This window comes from Chionomys nivalis, chromosome 3 (genome assembly GCF_950005125.1).
Source record: "Chionomys nivalis chromosome 3, mChiNiv1.1, whole genome shotgun sequence".
NCBI classification, from domain to species: Eukaryota; Metazoa; Chordata; class Mammalia; order Rodentia; family Cricetidae; genus Chionomys; species Chionomys nivalis.
Genome location: NC_080088.1, coordinates 116,487,786 through 116,510,491, shown reverse-complemented (window position 1 = coordinate 116,510,491; position 22,706 = coordinate 116,487,786). Strand labels below are relative to the sequence as shown.

Sequence of the window (22,706 nt, the reverse complement as noted above, 5' to 3'; positions counted from 1 at the left end):
TCTCAGGGAGCTGAGGGCCCTGCAGACTGAGCTAACAGGGGGGAGAGTCACTGTGAGCTACATTATTTATGGTGTAGCCTTAGGAAGTGGGATGAGTCTGTGGGGACGGTGAGGAAAACAAGACAACACAGGAGTCCCTCTCCTCTCCTAATCACCCTAGGGCAGCCCACTCCTTTCTGTTTGAAGGTGGGATTCCAGCTGCCAGGCTATTCAAGGCTTCCTGCTGCAGCCCTCCTGTCCATTACTCCTCACACATTTAAACAGATCATAAGCAGCTCCCTGCACCACCACGGCAACTCCGACTATCGCTAATAACTTGGAGTTCGTCTTGTACAAAGCAGGCAGCGGGTTGTGAGCAGAAGAGAACTGACCCAGAGATCTAGGTCAGCAAAGTGCCCGCTGGCGAGACACCGCTCCTTTGATTTTAGAGATGCACCAACCATGTCGGCGCTTCACAGAGTCCTGATGCGGGTCAAGTGGGATGGAGCCATTAGGGAGGCGAGAAGGAAAAGCAAGCGGGCAGAAATGAGAATTGTGAACCGTGGCACATCCCAGCATGCCCGACTCTGGGCACAGGCACAAAAGGGAAGGAGGGTGACTTTCTGCTTGTCTAAGCAATAGGTCATTCGGGGGATATGTGCACCAAGACATTTGTGTAGCCACCTTGTTTACCGCAGGGAGATCTCAATTCCACATCGGTATGACATTCTATAGCCAGGAAGACACTGCCTATGAAGAGCCCAGCATCTCACGGGAAATCAGTGTCACTGCGCTAAAGATGAAACAGGGCGGTAAGGATTGTAACTGCCTTTGTCTTGAATCACAAATACATGAATGGGACGAGAAAGCTGCTAGAACATTCTAGCAGCATGAAATTCCAAGGGGCAAGTTTCCCTTCCTTGTTCACAGAATATCCTAAATTCTCCCAAATTAGCTACTGTTCATTTCACGGCGGTATAAACAACAGAGGCTAGCGGGCGCTTTCTGCAAGGGGCCAGAGAGTCAATTTTTTTTTACTTGGGGGAGCCATATGCTTCCGTACAGCCTCTCCACCCTCCTGCTGTACTGAGAAGGCGGTCAGTCAAGGTCCTGTCAATACACGAGCATGGCGGTGTTTCAATAAAACTTTACTTGTAAAAACAAGTGACAGATGGGGTTTATCTGACAGGCTAGAGTTTGTTGATCCCAACAAACTGTCTGTTTTGTGAAATATATACAGGTGAAAACTGTATATTTCCTTTATCTTTTTTTTCTTTCTGTCATCTTATCTTCCCACCACCCTATCTCCCCACCACCCTATCTCCTCACCACCATCCCCCAGGATCAGGGATTGAATCTAGAACCTTTTTTTAGATGTTTAGATTTTGATATTTTGATACTGGGCCTTATTAAGTTGCTTACATTAGCTTTGAACTTGTAATTCTTTTGCTTTGACCTCCCAAGCATCTTGAATGACAGGCAGGTGCCACCAGGCTCAGCTTAAAGGGCACTTTTTAAAAAGGGAGACCATGGAATAAGCTAAAGTCTAACTATTCCTGGGACAGCTGTCTGGAATCATGAGGAGGACGCTGGGAGGTAAGGGTGTGACCTCCAGAAACTGCGGTTGCCATGGAGGACCAGAGCCACAGGAAGAGCTGGCTTGAGGGGGCTAAGGTTGCCTCTTATCACTGCTCTCTCAGCTTGGGGTGCCAGCCCTCTTCTCTCTACTGAGTCATGTCCCGTGTCTTTCTGTGCCCAACTCATCTCCTTCCGGTTTGAGGAACCAAGAAGGCTGAAGGTACTGAAGCTTGGGGCAAGGGAGGAAGTCACTTACATTGTATTGGAGGTGACAGGATGCAGGATGACTTGGGGCGCCCGGGTGGGCGTCTCCGGTACAGGCACCACATCTGAGAGGCAGAGAGCAGATACACAGAGATCAAACATGGAACCCATGACCCTCACCGGCCCCAAAGGCACAGCAGCCAGCAACCCTAGCCTGTGTTATGGATTCAGTGTTGGCCAGTTTGCTTTCCCCCTGCTTCACCCACTGAGACAGACCAGCATTCTAGAGATGCTGCATACACATCCTCACTGCCAAGGTGACTAGACAGGATGCCTAAGCATCCACTGCCCATCCCTGAATCCTCCTCACACCGCTTTGGATCAAGGAGACTACTCAGTTCACACCTCAGTCCAGCTCAGGTCCCTTTGACTTGCTGACCCTCTGGGCTTCCATCGTGCTGGGTATATCCTTGGGTCCTTGGTGCCCTTGGGATCTCCCCCCCTTACCTTCTCCTCTTCCATGTCCAGATGTTATCCTGGAGTGTGGAGACCCCACTAGTCTCCTCTCTGCTCTTGACCTCTCTCCACCAGCCCCAGTAATCCCTGCTCCTCAGAGGGCCGGTCCCCAGGACACTCACCTGGGAAGATGAACTGCTGCTTATATTTGTAGTAGTGGGAAGCTTGCAAAAGACAGAGAACAGCATGTGAGTACCGCCCAAGTGCCGTCTTTTCGGGTACCCGGCCCTATTCCCATTGTCAGGGCAGAGTTGTTCTCTGTCCACCCTCAGAGTGCCCATGCTGCAGCAGACACCCTGATTATAAGGGAGTAGGAAGATGTGAGTCCCAACTATTTGACATCTCATACTCCCTAAAATCAGGCCACGCCCTCCCAGAGGCACAGTGACATACACACCACCACCACCACCACCACCACCACCACCACCAGAACTACCACCATCATCACCAGGAAGCCATAATCCAAAGTCATCTTTGCCTTTACAGATCAAAAAGTTTACCTTAAAGGCAAACTTTTGGCATCAAACTTTGCATCTAATTATTTTCTTTGCATTGTAATAAAGTGGTAATAAACACAGCCAACTCCCAACAGCACTAACAGATCCCCCAGGAGGGATAGATCCCTCAGCAGAGATGACAGATCCCTCAGCAGAGACGACAGATCCCTTAACAGCAGAGACAGATCCCTTAACAGCAGAAACAGATCCCTCAGCAGAGACAAATCCCTTAACAGCAGAGACAGATCCCTCAGCGGAGACAGATCCCTTAACAGCAGAGACAGATCCCTCAGCGGAGACAGATCCCTTAACAGCAGAGACAGATCCCTTAACAGCAGAGACAGATCCTTCAGCAGAGACAGATCCCTTAACAGAGACAGATCTCTCAGCGGAGACAGATCCCTTAGCAGAGACAGATCCCTTAATAGCAGAGACAGATCCCTCAGCAGAGACAGATCCCTTAACAGCAGAGATTCCTGTTGCTACCTGTGGGTTGCAACTCCTTTGGGGGCACATATCAGATACCCCGCATATCAGATATTTACACTACAATTCATAGCAGTAGCAAAATTAAAGTTAGAAAGTAGCAACAAAATAATTGTATGGTTGAGGGGATGACCATGACAGGAAGAACTAACTAAATGTTCACAGCGTTGGGAAGGTTCAGAACCATTGCTCTACAGTCTGGAGGCTGGAACAGTGAAATGAATCTTAAAGAGCCATGAACAAGGCATATGGTTTGGGCTTCCTAGAGACTCCAATCTAAGCCCTTTGGGCAGGTGGTTTATCTTCTCAAGCAAGCATGGTCAGCAGAGAGTCCAATCTAGTACTTCTTGGCTCCCCAGCAATTCTCCTCAGTCTGTTTTGTTCTGTCATCACTTCCTGTTGGCCGTCTTGCCTGCCCATTATGGAAATGAATTTGGCATAATCCAGGACACTCTGTGCCCCTCAGAATCTGCACTATAATCCCAGCTGCCACAATCCTTTGGTCACAGCGGGTGCAGGCTTGTTGGTTAGGATGTGAACATCTTTCTCCCTTCTCTTTTGCTCTTTCAGAGAGCAAGGCCTTTCCTCATTTGCCATAATCATGGATTAATCTCTAAGTTTAACAAGAATAATTATTCAAAAGATGATCCCTGAGCCTCACTTGCAGATTCTCTCAACAACTTACTCCACCTCTGGTCCACGCACCAAAGGTCAAGGTTTCTAACTTGTCGCCTGGTCCTTTGCGGTACAGTGCACAGGATGTGAGTAGGTCACTTTATATTCCCACCCTTGCAATAAGCACAGTGGTTAGCAGAGATGGGGTTACATTCAAGCTGCTGCAGAATCTAGTACCAGAAGCAACTTGAGTGCTTTCAGAGATAAGAACTTCTAAATGTCCCTTAACTCTTCCCTATGAGGAGACCCAAGTCTGAGCCTGGGGTCCAGAAGCTGACCTAGTAGCATTGAGAATTTGCTCTGTTTATGTCCCTTGTAAAATCCAAGCAAACCATTCCATGTCTCAGTGTCTACAGACAAAATGTGGACAATACTAGTCACAGGGAGATGATTCTGAGACCATCACTCAACAGAAGGGTACAGTGGATCCTGAGTTGGGACAGCTTGGGCCTTGGTTCTTCCTTCCCTCCACACTTGTGGAATACGTATGTAGCTTCCACACATGTGTATACATTTTCCTGGTGATGAGTCCCTAAGCAATACATGAGAACTATTTATCCAGCTTTCAGCCAGCGCTCACTGCTGCACGTCACCTAGAGATGGTTTAGCCTGTGGGAGGATGAGGTCACCTGGGGAGAGGTGGCCTTCCGGATATGTGATCTATAGCAGCTTCACTACCTAGACAACAGAATGCTAATGATTTGGTGTCTCAGAGTGATGTGGGAGCCCCCTCTGTGTGCTGTGAATACCATTGGTGAATAAAGAAACTGCCTTGGCCTGTTGATAGGGCAGAACTTAGGTAGGCAGGGAAAACTAAACTGAATGCTGGGAGAAAAGAGGTGGCGTCAAAGAGAAGCCATGCAGCTCCTGCCAGAGACAGATGCCAGACCGAACTTTACCTGGTAAGCCACAGCCATGTGGTGATACACAGATTAATGGAGATGGGTTAAATTAAGATATAATTGTTAGCCAATAAGAAGCTAGAGCTAATGGGCCAAGCAGTGATTTAATTAATACAGTTTCTGTGTGATTATTTCAGGGCCGAGGAGCCAGGAACCAACAAGTGGCCTTCGTACATCAGAGTGTTAAGTTGTCCTTTGTATCATGTTAATAAAATCTTTTGTCACCTTCTCTCCACCCCATCCCCCTCCTGTTACATTGGGTATAACCGCGGGTGATTTTCAGTAATCACTGGAATGCCCTCTCGGCACTATTTTACAGTTTCTCTCTTATTATTTTTTATGCATCTCTGTATTCTTTACTTATACCATGTCCTTCCCCTGGCAAGAGATATTTTTGTCGAGGCTGGTCCCCGATATACAAGAACATGAGCAGCCTTGAACTGTGATATTCATGAAACTCCAGGAACCCTGGATCTGTGGGATGAATGTATTAGCAAGTGCTGAAGAATGAACTCCCGGCTCTGTTAACCAACAGCCAAGAATGATTTAGAACCAAGAGACAGCCAGATAGCTTCAAGTGCTAAACTGTTTGTCGGGGGTGCAAATGAAACACTCCCCTTGAGGCTGAAGTTGATTAACAAGCTCCTTCCAGACAGAAAGTAAATCCCAGAGCCACAGGAGCCCCAAGTTCCCACACACATAGGCAGGGAACTTGTTGAGGATTGACTAAATCACTGCTTTTTATTGAAGACTCAGAGTGGAAGCTTTTGACTTAGCCTGTTTCCTGGTCTGGAATAGCCTCTATCATGGTGGATGGCTCCATCCCATGGGCTGGGCTCTCCCTCATTGATCACTAATTGCCCTACAGCTGGATCCCAAGAAGGCATTTCCTCGACTGAGGCTCCTTCCTCTCGGATGGCTCTAGCAGCCCGTACACAGGGGATGATAGAGGCCCAGGTAGAATAATGAAGAAGTTATAAATAAACCCTGGAGCTGGGGAAAGCAAGAAAACGGCTTCTTCGCCATATCCTCTGGGGCAACCTGGGATCACAGGGAGCTTTCTCCCCTGTCAAACCTGCTCTGGGCTTCTAACCTCAGGAATATTCCACGCCTTTGCGCTGTTTAAAGCAGTTAAGTTTGGGGTCATTTGTCACAAGGGCAGTAAGACTCTAATACTACAGACCCATGTCAGGCTGTGTTCCTGGTCCTATGTTAAGCGTCTGGCACATAGAAGATGCTCGATGGGTATTCCTTGATGCCCTCTGAAGGTCAAGAAGACAATCTGAAGAAGGAAAACTAGAGTCCTGGGAAGTGTTCAGGATTTGAGGCATTAATCCATTCTTTTATGCATTCAACGAACATCGTGCTATCCCACAGGTATTGGTATTCAATCAGGTTTCTTGTTCTTAAGGTGTTGGTGTGTGGTTGGAAGGGATAGACAGTGAACAAGCTAATAAATAAATCCCCATGATCACATAGCAAAGTGGCACAGGGTTCAGAAGAGAGGAGGTATTGCCCGAGACCAAGTGGAAACTTAGAAATCCTACTGGCCTTAGAGGGTGACGTTATGGTTACTACAGAGACTCAGATCTGGCCAATGTGTTGACAATAAATCACTGGCGAGTGTGGGACATCCATATAACCTGTGCCATGTGTATACACACACACATACACATGTGCATACACACCATACACCCATGTTCCATGTACCTATGCATATACACTACACACATACCATACTTACCACACACACATGCACATATGCTACACACTCATGCACACACACCATACACACATGAACATATACCACATACTCACAAACACATGCACACACACCACACATATGCACATACACCACACATGTGCACATACAAATATACCACACACACAATATATACTATTACACACACACCGCACATACCCTATATACATCACACATGTACACAAACACCACACTCACATACACCACACATACATCACATATAACACACACACCATAGAACAACACAGAAGAAAGGGCAGAAAGCACTAAAAAGCCAGAGAGAGGGTGGAGAAGAGCTTGATGATATGTTGCCATCCGGCTATGATGTTGCCATGGCAACCATGAACACACAGCAGCAGTGGACACTTGCACAAGACTGGACCTCAACTTTCCCCCACAGACAGAGCAGGTGCCCATGAGGCCCCTCTTTTCTTGAGAACCCGCTGCCTGTGGGTGTTAGCTGGAGGAGGGGGTGCCATTTTCTCGGCTGATGTAAGTACTACAGGACAAGATGGGAAGAAATGACTCAGAGGGAAAAGATGGGGATACTAGAGCAGAATGGGTGACTATACCACCATCCATTGTATATACATAGGAAACTAAAAAGGAAACTAAAAAAAGAACTCTTGCTGTGTCCACCAAAGGCAGACTCTACTCTTTTTTTTTTTTTTAATTTTAAGACACCAGAATCTTTTGTTTCCTGGAGTAGATTGCATGTGTGTATGTATGTATGAGCATGTGTGTAAGTGCATGTGTGTATGTGTGTGTGCGTGTGTGTAAGTGCATGAGTATGTGTATATGTGTGAGCATGTGTGTAAGTGCATGAGTATGTGTATATGTGTGAGCATGTGTGTAAGCGCATGAGTATATGTGTGTGAGCATGTGTGTAAGTGCATGAGTATGTGTATATGAGCATGTGTATAAGTGCATGAGTATGTGTATATGAGCATGCGTGTAAGTGCATGAGTGTATTATGTATGAGCATGTGTGTAAGTACATGAGTATGTGTATATGAGCATGTATGTAAGTGCATGAGTGTATATGTGTGAGCATGTGTGTATGTGTGTGAGCATGTGTGTAAGTGCATGACTATGTATGTACATGTGAGTGTGTGTGTGTGCACGCATGTAAGTACATGAGTGTGTGTATATTCTGTGTTGTGTGCTAGGATAGCTCCAAAGAAAAGAAGATTTCTGGAGGTTCCACCCAAAAGTCCCTTCATGCCACTTGCCATGGGGGCATCAAAGCCACTCAAACCAAAGCTGGGGTCTGAAATCAGATCCATCTGTGCTCAGAGCCACTCCCCGCTGACCTACACTGGGTTTTTCCACAGGACAGGAAGGCTCCGGGAAGGATGGGAAACAGTGGTCAGTCCAGTGGGCCAAATGTCACCAACACCCAGTCAACACATGTCACACTTGGTTTGCTAGCATCCCCATGTGCTCTGAGGTCACCAGGAGAGTTAAGTTGGCTGTTAACCTCACAGCCCCTTTCGGAAACCCCTGAATGTTCTAGACTAATCAATTCTAGTGATACAGCTACATCCAAGCATTAGTTTACATGATCTTAAGAACTCAACATCGCCACAAGCCACACTCCAAGCTCCACTCCTCCTCTTCAGGAGCCTGTCACCCTGGGAGCTTCTGCTTGGGTTCTGGGACACCAAGCTGTGTTGTCCACTTCAGTATCACAGTCCGTCATTCACAATCACTCACACCCACTCCTCCATTCCACACACGACAAAAAGTGGGGCAGCTAAGAGCCCTCTGCTAGCCAGGCGTGAAGCACACACTAGCAGCCCCCACCTAGCACCCCAGAGGCAGAGAGGCAGGGGGACAGCGAGAGCTTGTCTCAAAAGGAAATGCCCGAGTGTTTATGCACTAGTGGTGTCAAATGGGGCAACCACTCGGGAAGGAACTACTCTGTGTTTTCCTTATGAACTACACATGTGGGCAAGGGTGTGACACAGTCATGCAATGCTCACCTCACACACAAGGCCCAAGGTTCAGTCCCCAGCGCCACAAAGAAAGACAGTGAAACCTGTCTGCTCGTTACCAACAGTCAAGAAGTTCTGACAGATCTTGTACATGCCACGCATAAACCCACGAAAATAGTTCACAAGAAGCAGAAGGATAATCCACCAATTATTCTGCAAATCACTTATTCCTCCCACCTGAAACCCACGGTGAGTGTCTTTGTATTCTGGGGAATCTCTGCCGAGTACAGAGTCCCTTCAAATGGCAGCAAAGCATTGGTCCCCTGCGTTCAGCCCTTCTCTTGATGAGCGTGTGACACAATTTCAGTTCTTCACTGTTGCAGTAACTAATGCCCTTACACACACCTTACACACACGCCTCCTGGTGTCCTTGTGTGAGCGTCTGAACAGAAATTGCTAGAGGGGATGTTGCTGATCCCATTTAAAATCTCAACTGACAAACTAACTTCCTCAGAAAGTGAATCTAATAGTACTGTGTGTGTGTGCGCATGCATGCATGTGGAAGCCAAGAAGCCATCCTCAGGTTGTCATTCCTCAGGTTCCATCTACCTTATTTTATGAGATAGAACTTGTCACTTTATGTAGATCTCAACAAGACCCATCTGCCTTCAGTTCCCCAATGCTGGGTTTCTATACATGTTTCACTAGACCAGGCTTTTTTAAAAACAAAACAACAACAACAAAAGAAACATGAATTCTGGGAACTGAACTTAGGTCCTTGTGCTCCTACAGTGGGAGTCTTCGCCCACGGAGCCACCTTGACAACCCATGCCCAGGAAGCATAACGATGGGGACCAGGCTGGCACAGCCGTCCTGAGACCTATGTATAGACTTGGTTGGGCACTGGCGGAGGCAGCAAGACTCTTAGGTATGGTCCACTTGAAGGATGAGGAGTTAAAAGTGTCTCACAAGTGGTTCATTCTCCTGCAGACCGAGGTGACAGAATCAGGTCACACAGTAGGGGCAGGAAATCCAGGACATCAGCACTGTTCATTCTGAGCCATGTCTGGCACCTGGGCTGGGACTTGTGAAGTGACCCTGCTCAGGCGTGTGCCCATGGGAGCCTCAGTGCAGCAACTGCCACCAATCTCAACCAATTATTCTCACCAGATAACTGCCCGCTCTAACTTGTGACTTAGCTAGGTAAAGACATCAGCTTTGTTGCTAAACAAAAGACACATTTCTAAGAGTCCCTGTGCCTCAGTTTCCTCATTTGTCAAGTAGATGTCTTACTTCACATTTCCTCTAACGCGGAAATGTGGTTATTACGGGACAATGGCTCCGTATATGGTAAGCACCTCCTTGACTCTCTCTGATCACTGGTCCCATGCTGGTTGACTTTGGCAGTGACCCAATGCCCTCCCTCATCTCGTCCCCCCCCTCCCTGTGGTATCCACTGTCTCCCCAGCATAGAGGTACCTGGCAGGTTGAAGTTCTTTTTCTGTCTTGTGCACTGTGGGGAAGGATGCAAGGGAGAAGGCGGCGTGGCGCTGGGAGGGAGAGGGGGTGCTGGTGAGGAGGGTGTGGAGGACGTCGTGGATGAGGGGTTGCTGCTGGAGTCTGGCTGGTAAGGGACAGGGATGTGGTCCTGTGGAAAGAAAAACAGGGCAGGGGTCAGGGACAGGTGGGGGAGCAGAGACACAGCAGATGGGGTGAGCTGGACAGGAAGGGGCTCCCCAAGCCAGCTTCCTCAGCCATGGCTGCCCCTTCTGCAATTGTTAGAGTCTTTGAGAGCCTAGACTAGTTCAGTGAGAGACCCTGTCCAATAAATAAATAAGATACAAAGTCACTTGAAGACACTTGAGGTCAACCTGTGACCCCCATGGGTGCATGCGTAGGTCAACACGCGCACGCACGCACGCGCGCGCGCGCGCACACACACACACACACACACAGACAACCTGTGAACTCCACAGGTGCATGCATAGGCCAACCCCTGCACACACACACAGACAACCTGTGACCGCCACAGGTGCATGTGTAGGCCAACCCCTGCACAGGCACACAGACAAAACACCTGAGCAAACCAGTTTACAAGGGCTGCACCCCTATGTGGAGGGGAGTTTCTGGAGTCGCAGTCCTGTTTGCTGCTTCGACGCCAGGCAGGAAAGGCTGCTGTGGTATAATGACATCCGCAGAGGTGCTAGCCAAGCCCTCTGTGCCTCTTTGATCTGGAGGGGCCCCATGCCGAGGTGCCCAGAGAACTGTCCCTGCTCTGACAGGTCTCCTCCCAAGTGTTTATTAAAGAATCAACAGCCCGACAGCTCCAGAGAGCGTGGGTGTGAACCTTCAGCATCTCCCCCGGCATGCAGCTGGGACCTGCATCGTCTGTCTTGCTCTCAGACCAGCTTCAAGGGAAGGGCAAAGATGGAGTCCTTAAGGGCACGTGCCAAACGCCCTTCTTGGATGAACTTAAGCAAACAGGTCAGTGGGTTGAATGTGACCTTCCACAAGACACGTCACCCAGAAGGTTAGAATCCAATCCCAGTTAGAACAAGGGTTGGCCATTGAAGATGTAACGAAGCCAAAGATGGGACCGAGTCCTGACTCTGAGGATGAATATGCTCCTGACAGGCAGGAAAAAGGGAGATGCATAAAAAGAAGAGCGTACGAAGATAGATGCAGAGACTGGGGTGATGTCACCAGCAGTCCAGGGCTGCAGAAGCCAGTGGAAGCTGAAAGAGGCATGGGTCCTCCTTCAGAGCTCGAGAAGGCAGCTTTACTAAAATGATGGCTTTAGCAGAGCTGAGTTATAGTCTACTGCACGGATTTACCACAATTAGTCCGTTATTGTCTGGTGAGGGACACCTAAGTTTCTTCCTGGTCACGGTTACTCTGTGTGGGGGGAGGATAAAGCTACTATACGTATTCATAAAGAGGTTGTGGGCACATACGTGGTTCTCTAGAGTGGTGGCACTGTTTTATATCCATACTCCACAGTGAGCAACTTCCTCTGTGGTCTAGCCAGTACTTAGTGTGCTGTCATTTCTTATTGTGACAGGCATGTGACAACGGTTTGTAGTGTTGGCTCATAGTGACTGTCTTCTCCTGAGTCTGCTTGCCCTCTGGATGTCCTTTTGGTTTTGATTTCTGTAGCTATTTACTCAGTTTTGAAATTGGGTAGAATTTATTGTTTACATTTTGTTTATATATTATGTATATAATATATAAACATTTTTGCTTATTCTAGCTACTTTGCCATTTCATATTATCTTTACAATGACAATGTCTAGGGCTAGAGAGATGTGGTAAAGTGTGCACACTGCTCTTCCAGGGGACCCCAGTTCAAATCCTAGCCCTACATCGTAAGATTCACAACAGTTGAAGCTCCAGCTCCAGGGAATCCAGCACCCTCTTCTGGCTTCCTTGGGTACCTGCACTTACTGCGCACATACCCACCCTCACACAATTAAAAAATGAAACTTAAAAAGCAAAGAACTGGTGTCACTGGGGTCAGGGGACCCACCTGACTCAAGGCCACCCTCCAGGTCTACTTCCAGAGAGCTGAGTTCCTTGACAGCGACCTGCTGGTGCCTTCTAGCTTCTTGGCTATTCTTACAGCATCTCACTTTGTGGAGCTGGGTGGGTGGGGCTCTGTTGTTTGCACCTGCAGCGTGCAGGATCTTCCAACCCTGTGCTCACAGCAGGAAGAGCCACGGTCTTTGCTCACAACTGGAAGAGCCATGGCCTCTGCTGCCACCACAGGTGGTTGTTTGGATGCCCTGACATAGGAGCCTAGGGCTGGAGGCTGCTCCCTGAAGGAGCTGGCAGATGCTATTGATTTTGCTTGTCCGGTGTCTCTCCATATCCTGTCTTTATCTCTCCCACCCCTCTCCATCTCCTCCATTCCCTCTTTCTTTTACCACTTCCTCTTCTCTCTCCTCTAGCTCCTTCTCATCATTTATTCCTTTCTCACTCCCATTTCTCCCTCATCTTTCTACTCCTTTTCTTCTTCCTCTACCTTTCCCTCCTCCTCCCTTCTCCCTCTCCTCCTCTTCTCATTCTATTACTTTGTTCTCCCCACACCTCCTCCCCCTCCTCTTCCCCCTCCTCTCACTCTCTTTCCTCCTCCTCCCTGGTCCTCCCCACTTCTACTCTCTTTCCTTCTGCCCCTGCTCTCTCATCCCTGAGCACTTAGTGCTGGACCAAATCCTTTATATATACGACATATCCAATCCTCTCAACCACCCCTCCTATCACCTTGACCATTTCACAGAGGGGAGGAGTAAGACAAATGCACTTTGAACCGGCCTGATCACAACAGCACAGCAACTTAAGGAACTGTGCTACAAACCCAAGCTTTCTGACTCCCCAAATCCACCTTCTGCCAACCTGTCAGGTGAGGAAGCAGGGCCTCTATGAACCTGGATGGCAGGGGAAACGAGGAGGACAGACTAATATAAGAGCAGGAACTGTTCAGAGCAAACTGGCTGAGAAATCTGTCCCCAAACCATATCTTGCCTGATGACAAGAATCTGCATGAAGCCAGTGAGACGAGAATAAGGCAAAACATAACCCAGCCCGATGAGAGCGCCTGTCCACCTCCGTGGCAAAACTGCTGTCTGGGTCGAGGCCAATTTCTGTCCCTTCCTGAGTGTCCCTGCTGGCAGACAAGCACAACAGTGTCACTCTGGCTCATCCATCTGACCCATGTTTTTGTCCCATCTGACATCAAGAGGCTCCAGCACTGGCTAAGCCAGACAGAAAGGTCTTGGAGTGGCTTTGAGCTCGTGGCCCCTGATGATGTCACTGAGGGAAAGATGGGTCCTAAGATATGCACAGTCACTTCTGGAAGAGCAGGACACTGTCCTGCCTCTCCTCGTTCCGTCCAGCCTTCCTTCCCTCTTTCCCTCTCTCCTCAGCAGTGCCGCACATGGAAGCCAGAACCTTGCACGCACTAGCCAAGTTCTTATCCACTGAGACCAGCCCTGAGGCTTCCAGAAGCAACCAAATAAATGGTCCCGGATTTGACGTTTTGCACGAAGCTCCGAGATCAAAGACAATGCTCCTTCTTGTTCTCTGGATATCTGCTAGGCACCAGGAACTTCACGAAGCATCTTCAAATGGTGATTATCTGCCATTGCCTCAGGGACAGATCTCTACCAAAGCTGGTGTTCTTAACAGGCACTGGGAGCCTCATAAAGCAGGGACCCCAAACCCCTTCCCAGTGACAACTGGCATCTCCCTTGCTTAACTTCCAGTCCTGCGTGCAGTTGTCCCCTTAGTAAAGAACTGTGGGAACGACACTGCCGTGGTCCCATGAGCCATCATGGAAGAGAAGCACAGATGCCGTGGAGTGGATCTATCGGGGGAAGCCGAGGCTGCAGGCAGTCATCCTGTCTGACTTCTCTGCCAGGCACTGACTTTGACTCCTCCCAACCCAGGCACCAGACAGGAGAGTAAAGAAGTCTGTAAAACTGTAAAAGCATTTGACGGTAAATATCTCAGGCTTTTCAGCCACGTAGCCTTCTTGTGGCTCATCACTTTGCTATCACCCAATGTAAAGGTAGCAATGGATGGAGTGGGCGCGGTTTGAGTCACGCAAAAGCAAGCAGTGGGCTGAATGTGGCCTAATCTAGATGCGACTAGCCACCAGTTATGGGGGTTTCCCCGATAAGAGTCTCTGGATATTGTAACACATAGGTAAAACGTCATACTCCCCCATGGAGCTCTGTCCTGATTCCTAGCCCCTAGCCTGAAGACCACAAGTGCAATATAAGTGTGGTTATTATATACTGCTAATTTGGGGGTGCTTTGCTGTAAAGCAGTAGACAGCTGAAACATGTCCATTTTATATAGAGGAAAACTTTGAGATTAAATCACTTGTCTACGATTTCACAGACCACAAGGCTGGCTGCCAGTTTGCCCTGACCCCAGAACACATGCTCTTTCAAATGCTAGGATGGTATAACAAGGAGCCAGAAAGTGACCCCAAGAACTAGCAATAAAAATGGATGGCCAGTAGCTGCAGGGAAAGCGGAAGCAGACAGGGCTTTGGAAGGGACCGTGGGAGGTCAGACACGAAGGATGGAGCCAAATGACACCGCTCTAAACCATGTGATGAACTGGATGTGATGGCACACACCTGCAATCCCAGCACCTAAGAGGCTGAGGCAGGAGGATCTCAAATTTATGACCAGCAGGGGAATAACTCAGGGGTTCAAGTGCTTGCTGTGCGAGCAAGGGGACCAGAGTCTGGATCCCCAGAACCCATGTAAGTGCTGAGTTAGTAGTGAAGTCTGCTTAGAACCCCATCCTTAAAGGACAGAGACAGGGGAATCCCCAGAGCAAACTGGCTTGCAATAGCAGCCCCATCATCAAGTTCTGCTTTTGATTAAGAAGTCCTTCTTCAGGAATAAGGTACAAGAGCCATCAAGGAAGCTCTTGACATCAGCCTCGAACCTCCACATGCATAGTTATCACACGCGTGCCCACAAATACGCAAAACCAAGCACATACCCGCATATCCACACACTCATGAAAATTAAAGAAAATACGTATATAAGTAAAAACAAATTAGATTTGCTTCCAGAAAACCAGTTAGTGAGTCAAGTTCACCGAGACCCACTCTGGCTATCGGAGGGAGAGTGATTGGGGAAAGGGGTCTTCTCAACAGACAGTGCAGAGAAGTAAGGCCACACTTTGCCAAGGAGGAGGTCAGCAGTCACCAAGATGCTCCTCTGCCATTTGCACACAGATCTGTGCCCTCCCCACGTCTGAGTCGGCACCATGCTTTATCCGTCTTCGACATAATACACGGGGGCTTTGTGGGGCCTGAGAAAACCACCTCTTGGCATATGAGAACTTGGCTTGTACTGTGGGGCTGGAATTGTCCCTGGGATGATTTCAGCACAGACCATCAATAGACCAAAGCCAACATGGAGTGATCATGCCAGAAAGGAAGATGTATAGATGGCAGCCTGCTGCCATCCGCTCTTACTCAGAGCCCCCAATGACATCTACCCATCCATCCAAGCCCCTGCCAGAAGATCATCATCTCTTAGTTCAACAGATGTTTAGAAAGCCCACCACATGAGCATAGCTACTCTGGCAGATGGGGAAGACATCCCAGGCAGAGCAGCCAGGGGTTGAAGGAGCACAGAAACCTTTTTTGGTTGCTTCCTACCATCCCAGGGCTCTGTCCCCTCAAGGCATCCATTCTCACTCCTACGGGCCTAACTCTAAACTGTGCATTCTGCCCTGAGTAGCTCTTCAACTGATCACGGGATGCTTGCCCTCTGCCCTGAAAGTTTGACTGCACACGAACCACCCAGAACCATGAGTGTGAGTGTCATGCCCCGTTCAATCCCCTCCTCCTTCCCACCGCCATCTGGCCCTGCCACTGCTATCTGCCCCCCCCCAATGCTCACCCCGTAAAAGCCACACCTTACCTTGTTGATTTTGTTGGTTTTGGGGAGCGTCTGGCTTATGTGTAGATCTGAGTATCTTGCTGGCTTCCGGACAGGGTTGTTGATGTCACAAGGGACCGACTCCGTTCGCACTAACCTTGCTGGGTCCGTAGGGGTAAAAACAGCAAAGAGAGTCTAAGAATCACATCGACTTTCGTCATGTCAGGAGACCCAGCTCACATCCCAATTTAGAACATACCGGCGACGCTGGAAACGACAGCCTTGCACCACCATGACAAATGTTCTGGGTGACCCTCTGTGGTATGGTTTTGCGCTTTCTGTATTATCTGCAGTATGTGTGTGTGTGTGTGTGTGTGCACGTGTGTGCGCGTGTACTAACACATGCACTTGTCAGTGTAGATGTATCACGTGGGTGCATGCATGGGTGTGCTGTGGTGGCCTGAGGTTGGCAGCAGGTCTATCCTTGGTCTCGTTCTGCCCTTCTTTTTTGAGATGGGGTCTGCCACTCAACCTGAAGCTCATAGGTTGGACTAGGCTAGCTGGCCAACGAACTTCAGGAATCAGCCTGTCTAGGCTGCCACCCCCGACACTGGGGTCCCAGGAGTGTCCTGCCATCCTGGTATTTTGACATGACTTCTGAGGATCTAAACTCAGATCTTTATACTTGCATGGCAGGGATCAATTTACCAACTGAGCCATCTCCCTAGCATTGATACATAGTTTTTCAAATATTTCTTTTTTGAATTATTTATTCCCTTACACATGGTTTTTGACAACAGATATAGGGAGCTGCCATCTTTTTGTTTGCTTTTCCACACTGTCACTGTGACACACTGCCTTTTACTACAGCCTTGAACTTCAGCTGTGACACAAGAGACCTACACTTAGCACACAAGCCGTGATGGACACCTGTCCCTATGCCTCTAACCGTTCGTTAGGATATCTTCTATTATGTATGGAGTTTGTCGGGACTAAGAAAACTGTCACACATTGGACCGCGTGTGTCCCAAATAACTACGGATCCCTGCAGTAACGGCTCAGCTCCTGCAGCCTCTCTCCTGGGTATTATCCCAGAGCCAAAGCTGGATACACAAGCAAGATGCTAACTGACTGCTTCCTGGTGGGGAAAGAGCTCCTTCCTGAAGAGCCTGCCTCTTGTTATTTCTGTCACTCACAGGGAACACAGTGTGCAATGCCAGTGAGCCGCTCAAGTTCAGATTTGCCTGCCTACCACCTTTCCTTGTTACTTGTGTTTTTGTTGGAGGTGTGGGGTGGGGGTGGGGGGTTGAGGAATTCAAGCTTTGCACTGACCCAGGGATTTAATTTCTCTGCTTAGCCTGAGCTGCCATTACCATGGAAACGGACTCTATTTTCAACTTCCCAACAACAGGGAGATGGGGGGGGGGATGCAGGAAGCCAGTAGACTTCTTCAGGAAAGTTTCTCTTTGATTTACTTGTAAGGCACAAGCCCCCCTGGAGTCCAGGGAGCCTTGCAGGCAGGTGAGAGGAGGGAGACCCTCTGTAAACACCAGGCTAGGAAGGAGGCTTGCCTCCCTGCGGTCTAGGTCTCACCTTCCTGGGGAGTTAGCCTCCAGAGCCCCCACTAGGGAGCAGGATTTGGTGGGAGGCGAATTCCCCTGTGAAGTTGACCTCAGAGGGGCTCAGGAGCTGTGTGAACTCAGGTTTCAAAATAGCCATGTGTGTGAGGGGTACTAAGGTGTGGGATGTGGAGAGGAGAGGCAGGAAGTATCCGTGTCACACACACTTAGTTACACAGAACAGCAGCGTGCAGGTGCATTGCCTTAGGAAAGGAAATGGCGGGCATGGGGGTTACCTTGCAGGAATGAGCTTTACTGGGAGAGGGTGGCCTGCAACCAGGGGAGCCATGATCAAGTCTTGAGTAAGCATTGAAGAGAGACAACACAATCAGGCCCAAAAGGGAAGGACAGCCCTTGAAAGCCCAGGGAGAAGCTTCATTTCTTTAACGATGTGACCCCTGGTAGATTGGCCTTAGGTCAGGGTAAGCTCCAGTGCTCCCCTAAAATCTCAACCCTTGTTGGGGAAGGATGGGAGGGTATGGACGGTGGTGATGGAGGAAGTTGGGAGAGGTGAATATGTTCAAAATACATTGCATGAGATTCTCAAGGAATTAATTTAAAAAAATTAAAGAGAGCAAGAATGAGAGAGGGAGAGAGAGAGAAGAGGAAGCAAGCCTACTCAAGGGAAAAGAGACTTGAATGGCCACCACAGGCAGGATGACAGGGTGGGGGAGGGGAGCAGAGCATGATGCTTCCGAGAAATTCCCAAATAAAGAAAAATATCTGACTTTCATTTTGGGGTGGGGGCAAGAAAGTCCGCATCATGTGATTTAGTCTGGGATAGCCTACATGACAAGGAGGATGGGGGAGCCAGGATGGGACCATAAATTAGAGATTGTAAAAACCACAATACAGATGCTTATTAATTATCTGTCCCCAGAGGAAAAGAGGGAGGGCAGCTGGAAGCTCACGGCCTGAGCTCTTTAGGCTGCAACGTCTGGCCATTTACACAGACCAGCGTCTGAGGAGCAGGCTTCGCTCTCACAAGATGGAGCGATGTCATCAGGAGAGGTCTCTGCAGGGGTGAAATTGCTGTCCCTCTGTGTCACCACCCACTGCCGCAGCCACATGTGGCTCCCGAGCCCTGAGATCTGGCTGGTGAGACCTAGCAATAGAACTGTGTTTTCAGTTCATTCCCATTAGCCTCAAGTTAAATAGTCAGATGTGGCTAATAGCTGCTTATCCAACAGCACAGACTTTAGAGAATCGCCTGGGGGATGGGTCACGGAGGGCTGGGAGTAATTGAATCCACAGGACGAGGAATTAGGGAATTATTTTGTAAGCTGGGCTGTGAGACTTTAGGAAGAGTTATTGTTGCCTACCAAGTCCAGGGTAGAGTGCAGCTCTCTTCCTACTAGCTGAGTCGGTCTGGTTGTGCACTGCGAAAGGCTTGGTCAGGCTGGCCCAGCCGCTCCCAGGACCCCAAACCACAGGACACAGAAAGGCCTAAAATGGCTCTGCCCTGAGCTGGACTATCATGGAATATTAAACTACGTAAAGATGTGTTATATTTGTTTCTGTTGCAGAATATTACTTTAACAGGGTAAAGATGTGTTTCTTTGCCTGCCTAAGGCAGCTGATGGATCTAATGAAAAGTGGAACAGCCAAAAAAGCTAGGCAGTAGAGGGACAGATGGGGCTGGCAGGCAGAGAAAAATCTAGGAGAGAGAGAGAGAGAGAGAGAGAGAGAGAGAGAGAGAGAGAGAGAGAGAGAGAATGAGTGAGAAAGAGACACCCAGGGCCATCCAGGCAGCCATCAGCCAGCCAGACATGGAGTAGAACATACTGAAGGAAAGAAAGGTAAAAAGTCCTGTGGCAAAACGCGTAAATGAAAAGAAACAGGTTAAATTAAGTTATACGAGCTAGCAAGAAATGAGCCTAAGAAGCTAAGGCCGAGCATTCATAACTAATAATGAGTCTCCATGTCATGATTTGGGAGCTGGGGGTTGGTCCAGAAGAAAAGCCTGCTACACCAGACTCCTCCCCAAGGCCCCTTCTGCAAGACCAACTGAGTGAGCCTGGGCCACACAATGGAAAGGTCCTAGCCAGCACTCTTTTTTGAGTGTGAAGGAAAAGCAATGGAGTGGAAAAAGGGAGTGAAAATTAAGACCAGGGACAAAAAGAGTCAGGGGCAGTAGGCACTAAAACCTCAGAAGGACAACAGGGGTGCAGGATGGGGAGGGAACACGGCAGGAAGGAGGAAAGAAACTGGGTGGGCAAGGGGCTAGGGATTGGGAGGTACCTGGAATCAGGCTGGGTGGGAGGGCTGTCTGGGATACAAGAGTCTTGAGCCCACAGGGGAACAAGTGTTAAATATTTACCTCCTCGGTGGATGATCAGGAGATGACAGGGCGGGGCTTCTTTGGTACATTTGTTGTGGCACTTTAACCTGAAAGACAGAGAAGAAGCAAGTTGGATGGGTTAACTGAATGGTTGGTTGGCTTGGGACAGATGGATGGATGGATGGATGGATGGATGGATGGATGGATGGATGGATTAATAGAATGGGTGGGTAGGTGAGGTGGATGGATAAGCTGAATGGATCAATATAAATATGGATGGGTAGAAAGATGGAGGGATTAACTGGTAAATGCATGATTGTTGGATAGAAGGGCTGATGGGTGGATAGACATAAATATAGATGAGTGGATGGGAGAATGATAGGTGGATGGATGGAAGGATGGGTGGATGGACAGATGATGAACTAGTAGATGGGGTAATGAGTACACATACAGATAAATGTGTGGATAAATGGCTATATAAAAGGTAGGTGGGCAGATAGGGAGGGAGGGCTGGAAGGACAGGTGATGGAAGATGGATGAACGAGGGGGTGAAGGAATAAGCAGATGGACAAATGAGATGCCCCAGTGGTCTGGACAATTCCAGGCACCAAGGGCAGCAAAGTGTGAGGTGAGGTAGAGGCAGCAAATAAAGAAGCTGACCCTCCACAACCCAGATGGCTAACTCTGGGTTGTGACTCTCCAGTTCCACCCCGGGTGCTCCAAGAGGAAGCAGCAATTGTTTTTAACAGTATCCATGGTAACTTCATGTGTTGAAACATGCTTTTATCAACATCAGCATCAACAGCACTCCAGTCTTACTCATCATACCAAGCGCTCAAAGACTCACCCAACAGCCACTACGGCAAACGTCTTTCATATACTAGTTCATTGGAATCCTACAGCTGTAAGAAGTAACTATTATTGTCTTGATATGAACTGACGTGCCCTGGATAAACCCCTAAGCCACTGTACCATAGATAGTCTCTCATCTACCCTAAAGCCTGAAGCTCTTGGGAGACGTCAAACCAAGGCTTACCTTTAGGATGCAATCATTAGCAGGCTTTCAAGAGTGTTAGACACAAGTGAATTTCTTCCAGAAAAATCTAAGGAGTCAGTCTTCTTTCCCACCACATTGCCTGACTGCCCAAGGATAATACCGCCCTTCCGCCAAGTCACTGCAGTGACATCAATCAGCGCAGAAGAATGGACATCCCACGTGAGATACTGGCTAAGCTCCGCACAGACCCTCTCTGGATTCACCTGGCATTTTGTGCAGCCAAGTCAAGCTTCCAACTGTTAACATCTTTGCCAAGAGACTGTCCTCGGTCTCCCAGCATCGTAAGATTGAACAGAACGTCCCACCCACCATACAGAGGTTAGAGTATATTTCTTCTTCCCTCTAAAGCTCTGACGTACTCTCCATAGCACACCTAGGCACAGGTCAGAGCAAGAGCCCAGTTCCAAGGTTCTCGACATGGGTTTCCCACCCAACAACATCAGTGCCTTCTGGAAATGTCTCTGGGATTCTCTGCAGAATTGGCATCTCTGAAGCTGGGCTAGATTAAGCCCTGAAGTGACCCAGATTGTGTGAGGCAGGGGAACCAAGGGTCCACTTGGCAGTACAGCTTTTCCCATCTTTTTCACCATCTCTCCCGGGTCTGAGAGAGGTCCTGCCTTCATCTCTGATATGGAGACTTTAGACCTGGGGCCCCTGTGCACACAGAGGACAACCCTACCTGGGTGGCTCCAAACAATCAGGAAGATGATCTCTCCTTTTCCATCTGACCATACTGGAGAGAGGGCGTCTTCAGATGCTCACCCAGTTGAGGCACAGCTGGACAGCAGACACTAGGGCAGGGACCTCACTGCCATCTCCTTCTATCTATATGTTTTTAGGTCACTTTATGTGACTGGAAAAGGATGCTGTTTTTCCATTCACAGTAAAGGGGAGTTTTCATCTTTAAATGAACTTACCACTGTGGTTTGAGTCTGAGGTGTCCCCCAGAGGCTCATGTTTTAAACACTTGGCTCCCAGCTGGGAGTGCTAGTTTGAAGAGGTAGGGCCTGTCTAGTTATGTCATCAAGGGGTGGGCTTGGAAGGTCATGCCTGCTTTGAGTCCAGAGTGTTTTTCTGCTTCCTGCTTCTTGTCACATGAACATGCCACTCTGTAGGCTGTCACCACCATGTCTTCCTTGCCATAATGAGTGAAACCCAGAAACTGAGAGCCCAAATAAATCTTTCTGCCCTTAAGTTGTCCCTTACATTGACCAAGGAACACAATACACTTTAGCCCAAAAGGCAGGCATGGTGGCATACACCTCTAAGTCCAGCACTCGGAAGGCTGGGATCTTTGTAAAACTGATGTCAGCCTGGGATACATTCTGAGCTCCACTACTTTGCAAGGATGAAATGATTCCATGCTTGTAAAGTGTTACACAAATTATCTGCAATATGGTGACTTTCAGTTTGTGATATCACCAGTATCACCACCATTACCACCATTGCCATCATCTCCATCATCATCACCATCATCACCATCATCATCATCATCACCATCATCATCACCACCATCATCACCACCACCATCATCACCACCACCATCATCATCATCACCATCATCATCATCACCATCATCACCAACATCATCACCACCATCACCATCATCATCATCACCATCACCACCACCATCATCACCATCATCACCACCATCACCACCATCACCATCATCACCATCATCACCACCATCACCATCATCACCAACATCATCACCATCATCACCAGTATCATCATCATCACCATCATCATCATCACCATCATCACCAGTATCATCATCATGCCCAGAAACACTCATGACCCCTGCC

At 48.6% G+C, this 22,706-nt stretch overlaps 1 protein-coding gene across 2 annotated transcripts in view; it reads right to left on the bottom strand.

Moving 5' to 3' along the window:
* Positions 1-22,706, bottom strand: part of Ksr2 (kinase suppressor of ras 2) — a 351,718-nt gene that overhangs the window by 70,934 nt on the left and 258,078 nt on the right. Inside the window, exons 8-12 of one of the 2 annotated variants that reach the window (XM_057764873.1) lie at positions 19,884-19,951; positions 15,987-16,105; positions 10,015-10,183; positions 2,400-2,441; positions 1,814-1,886 (exon numbers count right to left, since the gene is read on the bottom strand). In XM_057764873.1, coding sequence (XP_057620856.1) covers positions 1,814-1,886; positions 2,400-2,441; positions 10,015-10,183; positions 15,987-16,105; positions 19,884-19,951 — 471 coding nt within the window. Of the gene's footprint in view, positions 1-1,813; positions 1,887-2,399; positions 2,442-10,014; positions 10,184-15,986; positions 16,113-19,883; positions 19,952-22,706 lie in introns of both variants that reach the window. The other variant, XM_057764872.1, reaches the window with a different exon arrangement.